This window comes from Aythya fuligula, chromosome 4 (assembly GCF_009819795.1).
Source record: "Aythya fuligula isolate bAytFul2 chromosome 4, bAytFul2.pri, whole genome shotgun sequence".
Classification (NCBI taxonomy): domain Eukaryota; kingdom Metazoa; phylum Chordata; class Aves; order Anseriformes; family Anatidae; genus Aythya; species Aythya fuligula.
Genome location: NC_045562.1, coordinates 34279829 through 34294275, shown reverse-complemented (window position 1 = coordinate 34294275; position 14447 = coordinate 34279829). Strand labels below are relative to the sequence as shown.

The 14447-nt window shown below is 37.4% G+C and overlaps 2 protein-coding genes across 3 annotated transcripts in view; one reads left to right on the top strand and one right to left on the bottom strand.

Annotated features, from left to right (window-relative positions):
* The window catches only part of TTC29 (tetratricopeptide repeat domain 29), a 372975-nt gene that overhangs the window by 305658 nt on the left and 52870 nt on the right, over nt 1–14447 (bottom strand). The gene's annotated exons all lie outside the window — the stretch shown is intronic.
* Nucleotides 10711–14447, top strand: part of EDNRA (endothelin receptor type A) — a 33330-nt gene continuing 29593 nt past the window's right edge. The window contains exons 1-2 of the mRNA XM_032186008.1: nt 10711–10870; nt 13423–13898. Of these exons, the coding sequence (XP_032041899.1) occupies nt 13497–13898 (402 nt within the window). The 5' untranslated portion in view covers nt 10711–10870; nt 13423–13496. The remainder of the gene's footprint in view (nt 10871–13422; nt 13899–14447) is intronic.

The window sequence follows — 14447 nt, the reverse complement described above, 5'->3', positions numbered from 1 at the left end:
TGCATTTCTGAAGTTGTTTTTATAAACTGTCCGTGTGATTTGAAGTTGGTGTAAATTTTTCCCTGTTTGTTGGTTTCTACTAATTCATTTTGGCCAAGCAAATGGCATGTTCCTTTCAAGAAATACACTTTGAAAGAAACTTGCTTCTCGCCAGAGTCACATGTTCTGCAATTAGAAGTAAAATAGATGTGGTACTTTGCAGTCAGATTTAACAAATGAAAATCAGTTGAAGGCTAATCAGGCATAAATCAGCAATTCTGCTTCAGTGTCTGTTCAGACAGGATATTGAAACAACTATGAACTAATGAGGAAAGTATAAGGCAAAAAGGATAATGGCAATAATAGCATAGCATAATAAATAATAATAATAAAAATAATAAATAAAAAAATAAAGTAGCATCAGGAAAAGCTAAAACTTATTCTTTTTAGAAGATGGTCTTCCAGAGTTCAAGAACTTTTTCGACCAATTGATTCCAACATGAATGGCCAAGCTGAGAACTGTCAGCACACTCATATAGTCTTCAGCAAGGCACTCAATGTTTGGACTTCAGGGCAATCAGGATGTTAGTCCTGGAATGGAATAAGGAAGGAAAATATGAGGAAAAGTCAAAAACTGTTCAGAACAGGAACCTGGAAATGTTTAATTAAAATGTCAATTTGTTTAAATTATTTTTTCCTTTCTATAAAGCTTAAGTTATAGCAGCTGGCAGCGCAGGGTTAATTAATACTATCAGCCACTTAACAAATCAGAAGTACTCTGTAGTTTGGAGTCTGAAATTATTTATAACTTTTCTGAGCTTTGTAACACTCTTAGACTTATAGCCACCAACTGATGTCTATTTTGCAAGAAACTGTGCCTTTGAAGACTACTCCATCCTCAACTGTTTGTCACTAGCAACTTTTCTCTTCAAAAGAGGTCTGTCCAAACATCCCTTTATTTATTTCAGGCCAACTGAACAGCTGCCCTAGTTTAAAAAATAGGTTCAGGCTCCTAACAGAGCTTTAGGGAAGGGACATGTCCTTCTTCTGTCTGAGAACGAGCAATGGATGGCTAGCAGCATCTTACATTTGCACAGTTAAATTCAAATGTCTGTTTGGGGCCTATTTGAAGGAGAGCGGAGCCATTTTACTTCAAAGCAATCAGAGAGCAGATTCTGTTTACCAGTCCCTCCGAGTGAAAACCCAAAAGAATACCACAAACTTCCAGAAATGTTCCAGTTTCTGTGCATGGCTTTTTTTTCTAGTGCCAGACATTTTGAGTCTTATTTTAAAAACTTAGAACCAGCTTGTTTTTATTAAATGATTGAACACATTTGTCAACCATTTTATATGCAAAAAAAAAAGCTAAAATATTTTCTTTATTGAAAAAGACAGCACTGTCACTGAGAACTTCATATGCATCTACGGTAATGATACATACAAAAGAGTACATTTAAATATATATATATATATATATATAGATAGATAGATACTTCTAATTCCTGTGCATGTTATATCTGTGATTGCAATTGTTCTGAACCTGGTTTCCATACAGTAATGTTGTGATTTCTGTACGAAATCTAAGCCCCCCAATAGGCCTATGGGTTTTCACATACATGACTTGACAGCAGTTAAATAAGAGATGAAAAATTGGTGTGCTCTACCAGAAGAAGTCAAAAACCTATTAATTAATATCACTTCATATCCAAAGTCCTAAATGGAAAGGAGATTGTTGTCCCTGAAAATATTACTCGTTCACCTTCCTGACGTCTTGAGATACTCAGTCAGCTGCAGTGGTAGTTGACTGAACCACCAGGTGACAATGGAAAGGAAGACGTACAATTACAGAACAGCCTTATACAAGGAAATAGCCTGAATCTGAGACTCAACACTTTGATATAAGTTTCCAAGCATATCTGTTCAAACTAGCATTTCTTAATATACAAAGGCATACCAACCCTCCAGGGCAGAAAGAATTAAACTATCAGCTCCTATTCACCACTAAAAAGAACCCTAAAACTTTTTTTCATGTTGAGACACCTCATTAGGGGTGGGTGCTTAAATCTACAGACAGCATTATAATAAGAGTAATGATTAATTAAAAAAAAAATAAAATTGAAAATTTTAGAAAATTGCAGAGACTAGGCTTGTGACTATCTGGAGGCAACAATTATTGTTACTATCTCTAGAGAGTACTTGGCCCAGACACGTCGATTAATACCAGACTCATTAGGTCTTGACAGCTTATAGGACATCTGTTTGTTTCATTTCCCTTTAGTCTCGCCAAATGCTAGCAGCTAAAATCATACAGACTTTTTTCCTTCTCCTGCATAACTTGAAAGGCTTTTTTGCATATATGAATTTTGACAATAAACAAGATCTTCTAGTGTTCAGTATCTGATATATATGTACAGGCATGTGTATTCAAAGAACTGCAAATGTGGGTAAATTTCTTTAATCTGAAGACATTTATCTTGGAATAAAGGTGCTGTTAGTGGAGGTAATAAACACTCAATAAACTGAACCAAGAAAGTTACGGAGACAAAAATATCTCAGTAGCAGTTCTTCACATCCAACCTTCCTCCCCAGTTCACCATATTGCAAAATTCAAAGAAAAAAAAAAAAAAATTCAGGAAAAAACAGAGGTTTTTGGTATGTCTTTTCCCATTTTTCCACTTTCTAACATTAATTGAAGAGGAAAAGTCAGCACACAGAACTTGATCCAAATAAAGTTCAGCCAGTGGTACAGTGGTACCAGTTCCAAGCTAAACTGGAAGCACTCTTCTAATCCATTTTGTCTTTTGCCAGACTGCTACAGTATTCTAAATCTAAATCCGAAAAGCATTACTTTCCCGAGTTTTTCACAGTTCTTGTAAAGCTTTTATTGTTCTTGGCTGTTATTTCAAAAGTAACGGTATAGATGAGATTTGAATACCACCAACTGAAAAAAATAAATAGGAGATATAGGAAATAGCTACTTGGATATTATAAATCAATCAGAGACAGCCGCTGATGCTTTGATCCACATTATTTCTCTGTGAATATATGCCAAATAGCTAAACTATTTAATTTACTGGAATTCAGCTTTATCCACTTGCATGATCTTCATACTACTGTATAAATAATGTTTAAATTTTAAAATTACTTTATCTTTTATTATAAATGTCATTTTAATAATATAATTTTATACAAATGTTTACAGCATTTGTAATTGTTGAAAAGAAAAAAAAAAAAGTATGCCTTGAATTATGTTCATTCACACAGTCAATACATAGGTTTATTATTTTAGGTTAAAATCTATTTGGATACAAGTTTCTTCAAATATTTTCACTCCATAGAATATCATTTCCCATAACATATTTCAGATTATTTCAGAATTAAAATTTGATTTTCAACTATTTTCTAAAACTTATTGAAAATTTACTGATCAAGATTATTATAGCCGCTAGTGAATTAATATTCATAAAAATCAGGAAATAAAATAAAATAAAATAAAATAAAATAAAATAAAATAAAATAAAATAAAATAAAATAAAATAAAATAAAATAAAGGTTATACAAATGACAGAATCAAAAAATCTTAACAAGAAATAGCTTTTGCAGAAAACTGCAGCAGTTTTCCAGTTTCAGATATATTTTGAGATACGTGTGCACAATGGCATGGTTCCCTACAAAGTATATTCATCGACATAAATGCATCATTTATGACCACTATTTGATGATACAAATAAATGCTTTTCCAGTTCTATCAAGAGATTTACACTCATTTATGCCTGCAGAGAATTATATCCAACTGTGCTATATGAGTAGAGTCCTACAATGTATCTTCAGTTGGTCTGAAGTAAATAACATTTAATCACAACATTGATATGTGTGTTTTCAAGCATACATGTATGTCTCACAAGGATATGCATGTTTTTGAGTATATTCATAATATAATATTCTAAATAACTACAGAGCTTTCCTCTTATAGGAGAGAACCTCACACTCCCAGTGTCTTAAATTTGAACTAGTTAAGATGTAGCATTATATTTACTTATGGATTAGAAAATAGGAGTTTGATGTTCATAAGGCACTGAAAAGTGTTCTTTTCCATATGTTCTTCCTTAGGAAAACATGATGCAAATTATAAACTGACTGGTTCAAAGAAAACATAAGCTTATATTTGCATGTATTTATTGTTTCCATTTTTTAACCTACTTCCTGTATAGATAAATTGAAGAGCATATTAAATCAGAGTTGTTGAAAGTTTGTGACTAGGATAAGTAGTATTTAAATGTTTAAAAACTAAGTTATATTGGTTCTTGTTACCTAACATACATGATTTTATTTAATTATTAACAATTGTAATATACAGTATTTTGGTTATATTCATAAGAATTGTAACAGAAGGCTAATGACATTCTTTACCCTTCTGTGACCAGCAATTACACAGGCACCAAACTTTTTTTTTTTTTTTTTACATAGCAATTTTTTTATTTTTTTTTTTTAATCTAGACAAATGGAATAGTCTGGTGTTACAGCTTGATAAAACTGAATTGCCATAGATGTTTCTTCTATAACATTACTTATGTTCTCATTGCACTGGATATTAGCATACCAAAAATCCAGTGTTATCCAATGAAAGCCCATGTAACTGGAGTGGAATATCTGATAGAAAAGAAATCACTCCTTGTTCTCTTTCCAGCATGCCCTCTGTCATGAGGGATCAGCAAGGGCTGGCTGCTCCCTCAGGGCTGGGGAGCCAGCACATGAGGGGAAAACCACAGACAGCAGGGCAGGGACCTTGCCAGCCAGAGGCTTGGCATTCTCCATTTGCTCATCTATCTTTCCTTATCACACCAAACCCCAGTAACCACAACTGGGTAAACTAGGAAAAGTCATCCATTTAGTGTTTAGTGCATGAAGAAACAGGCACACTACCAACTGTGTGAGAAACTAGTAGATCATCAGCATGGGGTAGGACAAGAATCAACAGAAGCAAGGTGGTAGATGAATGCTGTTGGGGTTTGATGCCTAGAAGGCATACTTGGAAGATGTGAGAAGTTATTATTAGAAGGAACAGAGCAAAAGAGACAAGGCTCTCTACAAGCTGGGATGGAAGAAGAATGAAATAAGCCAAGATTAGTTTGCTCCCAACCCTTTAAAAAATCAAGACAAATTCAGAGTTCCTGACAATCCTAAAACTTATTATCATTGAGTTGTGCTGTACAGCCAAGTACCAGTAAAAATGTTTGTTCCAGAAAGGGTCTAACTTTAAGAAACACAGAACAATTCCCATTGATAAAATAGGTCCCATGGCACCTTTACTGTAAGAGGGTTTTTTGCAAGATTGGATTTTGTTGAATCGATCTGAGCTGTTTTTATGGTAAACTTCCAAAACATAATTCTGAATGATGTCTCTCATCAAAACACAGAACTAGCATAAGAAGATTCATTTCTCTCTTGATAACATTCATGCTTGGTTTTTCTTTTCTATATAGAAAAGGTATGCAAGTCATTGCAATGGAAGTCCATGTCACAGCAAGGTAATAAACATAAAATGCTTAACAAAAACTATTGCTGTCTCCTTCAATCAGTTTGAAGACTACGATTTAGGTGCCCATTTACCTCACACAAGGGCCATGATGACAGCACATCGTAACAACCCTATTTCCATGAAGCCAATCGTATCTTAACCCAGCCCCTCTAAACACAGGATAGAGTCGGCTGTATCGTTAAAACAAAGAGAATACTGCACTTGCATGAACATAAAAATCAGGATCATTCCTAGAAGGCTGGAAGAGTTTTATTACCAAAATCTACAGAGCTACTCTTTCTCAAGAATTCCAAACCTATATTTTCTACTTACATTGTCTTAACGCTATCATAATTACCTAAATGTGTGCTTCAGTTTCCAATAATGTTTTCTTAGATATCAGAAAAGAATGGTTTAACCTTTTCTAGAAACCTTGATCATTTGAAAAATCTTTATCCTAAAACTGTGCTGTAGAACATGCCTTATATCTGTCAAAACATGCAAAAGTTTATAGATTTGTCACTTAATGATAAGTCTGTAAATAAGCCTAGGTGTAACACTTACTGTAAGATAATATATCGACTATTATATGATAACCATTACACAATGAATGCTGAATAATACAACAGCAGTAGTTTACTGTATCAAGGTAAATGTACACACAGCTCATTTCAACGCAGCTTTTCTTAGGCTAATAAAAAATTAGATAACTTTGAAACATAAGAAATAAGTGAGATGAGTCAGGGTTTTTCACGAAAAACAGCTTCACAGCTGAGTAGCCAATAGAAATAATTGTAACCTTATTTAGTTTAAGATAAAATGGCATTCTAATATCTCACTATCTTATCTAGATAATTTTATTACTGATTAAGATAATAAAAGAAGGGTCTGGCAGCAGAATAGCATTCTTCTGTCACAGAACGTGTGTTCTGCACAGGCTCCCATTTGCTAATGTGGATTGAAACTTGCGAACTAAAGTAAGTTATGAAAGATTTTCTAATCTATTCCCTCCCTTTTTTTATTCTTTAAAACGCACTTTGCTTTCTCTTTATATAATTGCAAAATTATGTAATAGGCATCTTCTATGTTATGTCTGTATTTTCCTGGTCTTTACTTATTCTTTTTTTTTTTTTTTTTTTTTTTTTTCCCTGCATATTTAGGTTTTTATGTAAAATTCTTTTTATCTATTACCATTAAAACCTGGTCTCTTTGTAGCAGGCTGCTTGAGCTCATAGCTAATTTCAGGGTCTCAGTAGGTTAACGTCCCTCTTAATGTTCATATATTCTATTCATAAATCTTTCTGCTTCAGGATATTAATGCCTATACTTGAGAACATTAATAAAATCATCTTTAGTGAATAGTCTTTCAGTGTAAAGTAAAGGTGGAAGTACTTTGATCAGTGGTCTTAAGGCAATTTATCTGAACTATTAGTAAGGAGAAATGCATCTAGTCAATGGATTGGATTTAGAGCATAAACAGCATAAAATCTATTAGTCTGTCAAGGCTTCTGGACATAAAAGCTGTGGATCCACCTTTGGCATTCACTGGGCACTGAGAGAAAAGTTTGGGAAAATACTGGTATTCTGTTGTTCTTCATTAGTCATCCTCTGCTGGCCTCTGTCACAAGCAGAGGATATGGGACCAGATGGTCTGACCTGGCGTGGCTGATTTAACATTCTACCATTCACAACTGGTAAGAAAAGCAAAACCAAAAAGAGACAGGAAGACAGAACAGTGATTCCCCATCACAGCTGGATTATGGAAAAGCTCTATTCATCTGGTATAACTTTCAACAGAGTGAGTAAGAATATTAATTTCAACAAATACTTTTCATATTTAATAATTTGAGTTTTCCACATATACAGAAATTTAAACACAGATTATGGATTATGACTAAAAAGGGACAAGATGGAGGATACAGATTTAAGGAACACTGACATGAATTCCCCCCGTGTGCAGTGGGGAAGTGTGCCCTTGCCTGAAACAATGGGGACAAATAATGAGAACATCTGAAGATCCCCAAACACTCTCTGCAGTCAACAACTCTGCCATCTTGGCCTCAAAAGAGAAGAAAAAAATTCTCTGTAGAGCTAACGTTAAAAAAATACACTTTTTGCTAAATATTTCAATGAACTTCACTCGTTATTCTTTTGGACAATATTCAATGCTGTAACAGTTTCCAATAGAAACATTATAACTCAAAGTATTCCGAAGACCATAATTCTAAAGTTTGAGTCAAAATACCCTTGACATAATGGGATGAATCACAGTGTCACAGAGTCACTTAATTGCAGAGCCACTGAGTTTTGGAAGGGACTCCTGGAGATCAACTAGTGCAACCCCCTGCTCTGAACAGGGTCCCCTTGAGCAAGTTGCTCGGGACCGAGTCCAGTTGTGTTCTGGAAAGCTCCAAGGATGAAGATTTGACAACCTCTCTGGACAACCTGCTCCACTGTTTGATCACCTTGGTAGTGAAAAAGCATTTTATTACTTTTAAATTGAATTTCTTCCCTTTCAGTTTGTGCCCATTGCCTCCTATTCTGCTACTGAACACCCTTGAGAAGAGTCTGGCTCCATCTTCTGTACTGCTTTCTGCCAGATATTTTATTTTATTTTAAACCTGAGGAGATGCATTCCAATCAAATAATCCAAATATAGCCAAAGATCATATTTTATTGTCTCTGAGGTTAGATGTATAAGAAGCACTGCATCATTAGGTTCATTTGTCTAATAACCCTTGTAATAAGGCATTCCTTTCTAAAGCCTAAATTGCTCAGGAACATTATTAGCTTTCAAATTGAGTCTTCTTGAAGAATGACTCCAGCTGCAAAAGCCAGGTATCCTTAAAACAGATGTAAAAGGGGTTAGTGTGTAACTGTTATGGTGTAACAAGACTAGTACGTTGCCCTTACTCTCCATCTTTGCAGTTATACAAGACAAGCTGAGTAGTTTGTTGAAGAGACAGAAGAGAAGAGGTCAGAGGAAACACCCATGGCACTGATTCTGGGAGAGAGAGCCACCAGTCAAGACCTCTTCCATAAAAGAATGCATGCACAGGATAGCAGTCCTACAACAATGGTGAAAGTGTTTCTAGTACCTAAAAATATATCGGTGTAAAAAAATGCATTAAGTCACTTTTCTTGGTAGCTGAAGTCAACTGCATTTGCAACTGCAGTTTTTGAATAGTTCGTATATAATAAATTCCTTTTTCGTGTTGCTTCCTGAACATGGTTAAAAAAAAAAAAAAATCAGGAACAACTTCTGAATTTAACTGAGTTTAAAACAGAAATTTAACTCAGTTTTAGACACCTGACAATATTAAAGATAGAACAAAGGCCTAATTAATAAATAAGCAACAAAAACAACAACAAAGAATAGAGAACTGCTATGAGCAATTCAGTAATTTCTAATAATTAATACCACTTATGTGGGTTGGCAATAACAGAGGAATTCACAGTGGTAATAAATAGCTCTCTTTTTTCATATTTTAAAAGTTATCTTTAATAGCATTAGTAAATTTTATTATACCGTTTAATAGTAAATGTAGCTAGGCATGTCAGTGTCTGAATATATGATGTAAACCTTCCAAATTAATGGAATTATGAATTGGAAGGAAAAATATGTGTTTGAAAGTCAGATATCATTTTCATTTTGTTGAGTAAGCAATTCTAGTTTTTCGGACACAGAGGTAAAATGATCCAAGGAAGGGAAAGGGGTGTTAAGAATGTCTGGAGAATATATATTACAGATTCAAGAACTTCATCAGAAAAGCACTCCATAAAACGCTCATGATCTTTAACTACACCCTTTCTAGTTCTTCAACAATTTTTCCAACAAATTAGCACACAGATGATTCTTGACAAAACATATCATTGATGCTAAGTATCTATGACCAAACCATAAAGAATTTTTAAATATCTTTTATTAATAGCGTATGGACAATTCAATGGCTTGTCAGTATTCATTCAACTTCAAGGCAACGTGAAGCTTTGAATTAAACTTTTCTACTGATTTGCAAGCAGTGGGCTTCCTGTGATTCTCAGCTTGAACATTTACATTCCTTCAAAGATCTCATGTCTTGACACATTTAATTGAGATGGCTTTCTAGAGCAAATAAAGTATTGCTGTTCCAGTTGATCAAGATGCTTTCAGATGCCTTTTATTTATTTATTTTTTTTAATTCAAGGTTTAACAGATAATTTAAAGGAATGTCTACAGAAACATTCTTCTAACTATGCAGTACTCAGAAAGCCTTAACAATTTCTTACATGATTTATGGCCAAATATCTTAACTCTGAAGGCCACTGGGCATCACGTTTTCTATTGTTCTTTTCAGGCTGATCTTATTCTTTTAGGATCACGTATTCTTATATCATATTTAGGAAGATTGCCTTTTTGGATTCAAAAGAAGCCCAGATATGTTTAGAAAATTATTTCTGTGGTACAGCCAGATGGAAATTTGCCATGAAATGAGGATCTTGAAAAGTTTCAAGAAAGGAACTGAAAATTTCTTGTTAACTTGTTAGCATGAAGGGATATTGAAACTGTTTCCACTACAAGCTTCACTCTCTGGTATATGAGTATATGAGAAAAGATTGTTAACTTTAACAGAACTTCCACTTTTTCTGAATAACTTTTCTGTACCACTACCTTAGCAGAAGAACAGTAATAAGAAACATCTGAATGACAGAAAATGCTACGATTTTATTTTTGTACGTGCATTTTTGGTCTTGAAAAATAAAAGGTGTTACCGAGGTGTGTCCTGGACGGACCACAGCAAATGACACCCCGAGATGCAGAGTTTCTGAAACTCTTACACATCCAGTTTTACTGATCGTCGTGGAAACATAATCCTGACCGAGTCCGGGGAAAATGAAACGCAAAAGCTGTGTATTTAGTCGCGGGATATTTTTCCCTGCTCTGCTTGTGGCTGTTAAGTCGTCTGATTCAGTCAGACACACAACCTTTGCGTGAACCCTACTTGCTGTCAGGAGGCAGCTGCAACAGGGGATGGATTCCCAAAGGCTGTTGCCCTGCCGAGTGCAGCGAGGTCGTTAAGCTCCGTTTCAGAGAGGAAACAGTTAAAGGGCTCAGCGTTCCCCCCGTGCCCGGGAGGCAGCCTTTGTGTTTAACGTTGGCAGGGGCTCCGCTCGGGCTGGAGGCTTGTTTTAATAGGGGGAGGGGGCAGAGAAGCGAGGACGCTCTGCCTTCTCCGCTCCGTCTCCCGCTGCCGATTGAGCGGAGGTGGAGATTTCCATCCCACCCAGTCAGAGGCTCGGGGAAGACCATCCCAGGAAAAGCCGCTCGGCGGCAACTCCCGGGAGCAGCAGGCGCAGCATGAGCGCGGGGCCGGCGGCGGAGGCACGCCTGGGGTGAGTGCGCGGCGCCCCGCACCAGCGGCCCCGCTCCCAGCCCCGCTAAGGGCAGGGAACGGCGAGCGGCTGCTGCGGCCGCCCGGCTGCCGGCGGGGGCGAGGGAAGGGGGCAGAGAGGCAGAGAGCTTGGGCTCTCCGGTAGGAAGCGCAGCTCGGCGTGGGAACCCTGTGGAAGAGCTCCGCAGGCTGCCCTGCCTCGCCGGGTCCGTGTCGGGGCCGCTGTCCCGGCGGCGGGGAGAGGGGAGGCATCACCCCGGGGCGGCATCACCGCGGTGATCACCCCGTCAGTGCCCTGCTTGGGCTCCGCAGCAGCTTTTCGGGCACACCGGTCGCCGGTTACGTTTCGGCTCCTCTTTCCTACCGCTCTGCGGTGACCCGGGCAGGGGCTGTCCCCGGTTTGTCCCCGGGTTCTGCTCCCCCACAGCGGCCGCCCCCGGCCCGCGGGTCCCCTCCGCGCCTCGGGCACCCACGGCCCTGCACGTAGGGCAGGCCGCCTGGGAGCTGTGTGCTCTGTGGCCGTACGGACACTTGGAGAATACGCCAAGCAAATGAAGGATTTGTCAGGAATCCGTAGGAAAGTGGTCTTCCTTATAAATCATTCTTTAAAAAAAGACAGTTGTAGTTTTGCTTCCTATGGGAAAGTTTCTTCTGGGAGAGGGAAGAGATGGCAGCTGGCGATGCTGTTCCCAGCTTTGCATGCTGCATGCACCATTGGCATGCGACCGCTATGTTCAAATGAGGTGTGTATATTAAGTTTTCACAGGAAAACATCATTAAATAAGGGGGATACTAATACAGCAACCAAAGCTGTGGGTCTTTGTAGTGAGGGCTTGGGCTCAGTCCATAGCTGTATCACATTTACTTGGGCAAGTACAAACTTGGAAATGTCATTTAAATCACTACTGATTCAGTTTTTCCATTTGTGAATTGGAGAACAGCAGTCATAGCAAATAATAAAAGAACTAATGCTTGCCTGAAAAGAATTGCAGTAAAACATGCCTGTTATTTCTGATACGACTTAGAATCGTAAGGCAAAAGCACTGAGATCACGCTAACTATTGCTAACTGCCCTGAGATATCATTGTATCAGGCTTTTAGGTAAGAAGGATTTGCTGTCTAACTGATTAAACTTTAAAATCAAGTGCACAGGTACTCAGGCTGGTCAGATCACTATCTCAGATACACCAAGATAGAAGACCATAAATTTGGATGACTGGTCTGTGAGAGATAGCACCCTACACAGCAGACAGGAATACTCAGACTTAACATTGCATACGCTGCTGTATAGAGACACACACACTTTAACAGATGACACACAACAGAAGTAGTAAATATTTATAGTGTGGCTGCATTCAGAACTACTATCAGTAAATTGTCTGCCACGTTCTTGTAAATTTTTGCTATAAACTCTGAATTAATAGGCCCATAGGGAATGAAATTAGGATTCATTTATTTAAAAGGATCCTCCCAATTGCTTCATGTGAGTCCCTAGAAATCAGAAAGTTATAAATACTAAACTTTCTACTCTTTTTTTGGCAACACTGTAGCATTTTGTCCTGCTTTGCAGATATGAGCCATGTATAAAATCTTTATCCTAAATTAGACCAAGGCTTCAAGGAATTGGACTTGAGAGTGTCCTCCTTGGCTTGTACCTCAGGGAAGCTTTGCTGAAGGTGCTACCTGCCCCCTGCCGCAGCGACCAGCAGCTCTGGGGCTGCACACTCCCAGTCACAGGGGTGGAATGCTACTGCCTCCTTTCCTATCTGGAAATGTCAGGAGTTATCACTTAGAATACTAAACCAACTAGTTTTTTATCTTTAAAAGAGCTTAATTTTTTTTATAATCAACTTTGCCATGGATAAGGACTGCAACATGAGCAGCACTTACATTTTTCAGGAACCAAAGACTTCTTTTTATTACAATAAATTGACATATGTGGTCAAATGTTTACCCTGAGACTATAAAAGTCTTCCTCATAATGTCCAGGGACTTTGAGTCCAGTCCAAAATTTGATTTGATATATACGTATTATCAGTCTTCATTTAAAATCCAGGTAATTATAAAGCCAGAGAAAAATAATATAAAGCATCATTGTTGCAATATATCAAAAACACTCAAAAATTAACAAATGTAGTACCTGTAATTACTAATGCAGTGTTACCTTACTTTTTAGAACATACTTTATTTTAGTTAAAATATCTTACAGCAGTCCCCAAGGCCTCCCTTTGCTGGTAGACTTTTCTTGCAAGACTATATTTTAAAGCAGAACTTCATCTACCCCTTTGTGTTTTTTCATGCACAAGTTCTGTCTAAAGTTAAAGGATCCCGCAGGATCTCATCTCTGTTTGTGTTTTGTCAGAATTAATGGATGTGGGTAATCTAGATTTCAGAGTAGCACAATGATTACAAGCATGTGTTTACATATATGTGTTATAGAAATTACATCCAAATAGCTTTCTTCCTAAGTGAGAAGCAGGATGTGTTACCCTGCTGGGTCTACTGATTCTGTTTCTTTTTTTGTTTGTTTTTCCTTATTGTTTTTCTCTGCAGGTGAAGAAGTGAAAAGTACCTCACTGAGATAGTGAAAAAAACTCTCACTGAATTTGCTCATTTGGGACTTCGGGATGGAAGCCTTATGTTTAAAAGTTTCTTTGCTGCTGCTGGTTTCGGGATTTGTCCTCAGTGACAGCTCTGACAGAGATGCTGCCAACCAGAGTGATCTGGGAAACAACCTTCCCACTTTCTCAGGGATTGACTCCAGCATGCTCCTCACCACCAGACGGCCCCTGGTAATCAACCAATCTGTCAAATGCTCCCAGCAGACTAAGATTGCTGAAACTTTTAAATACATTAACACGGTGGTATCTTGTGCTATTTTCATCGTTGGAATGGTTGGGAATGCAACTCTGCTGAGGATCATTTACCAGAACAAGTGTATGAGGAATGGCCCGAATGCACTGATAGCCAGTCTGGCACTAGGAGACCTTATCTATATTGTCATTGATATTCCTATCATTGTGTACAAGGTAGGATGCAACAACAATACATTTTACTTGCAATTTCCTTACAAATACACTTGTTCTCTGTGGTTACTTCTTTGTCTAAATAGTGCATTTTGTCAATGAACAGTCTGCTTTAAAAAAGTATATCTCACTTTTGCTCTGCAACCAAGTCCTTGCTCTCAGGTGTCACCTCCATAAAGGAAAAAAAAAATCTTCCTTTAAAGATGATGTAGCTCCTAGCTCTTAACCAAACCATAGCCTTGGGTATTTCAAGGAACTTTTCATTTATTATAGCTACTATAGTTAGCAAAACAAATTGTGAGAGTAGACTTTTTATAGACTGTTCCCCTTCTTGATGGGCATAAAGCATTATATAAATATATAAAGCACAGTTGCTATTTTTGGAATATCCTCTCCTTACTTTATGTTTTTACAGAAAATACTCTCTGTGATCAGCAAGTTTTATGTTATGACTTTGTGGAGAGTGACTATGTCAGTTATACTGAGAGTTAAGGTTTTAATTTAACACTCATAAGTAGCAGATTTCCAAAATTATTCCAGGGTTAGTAAGGT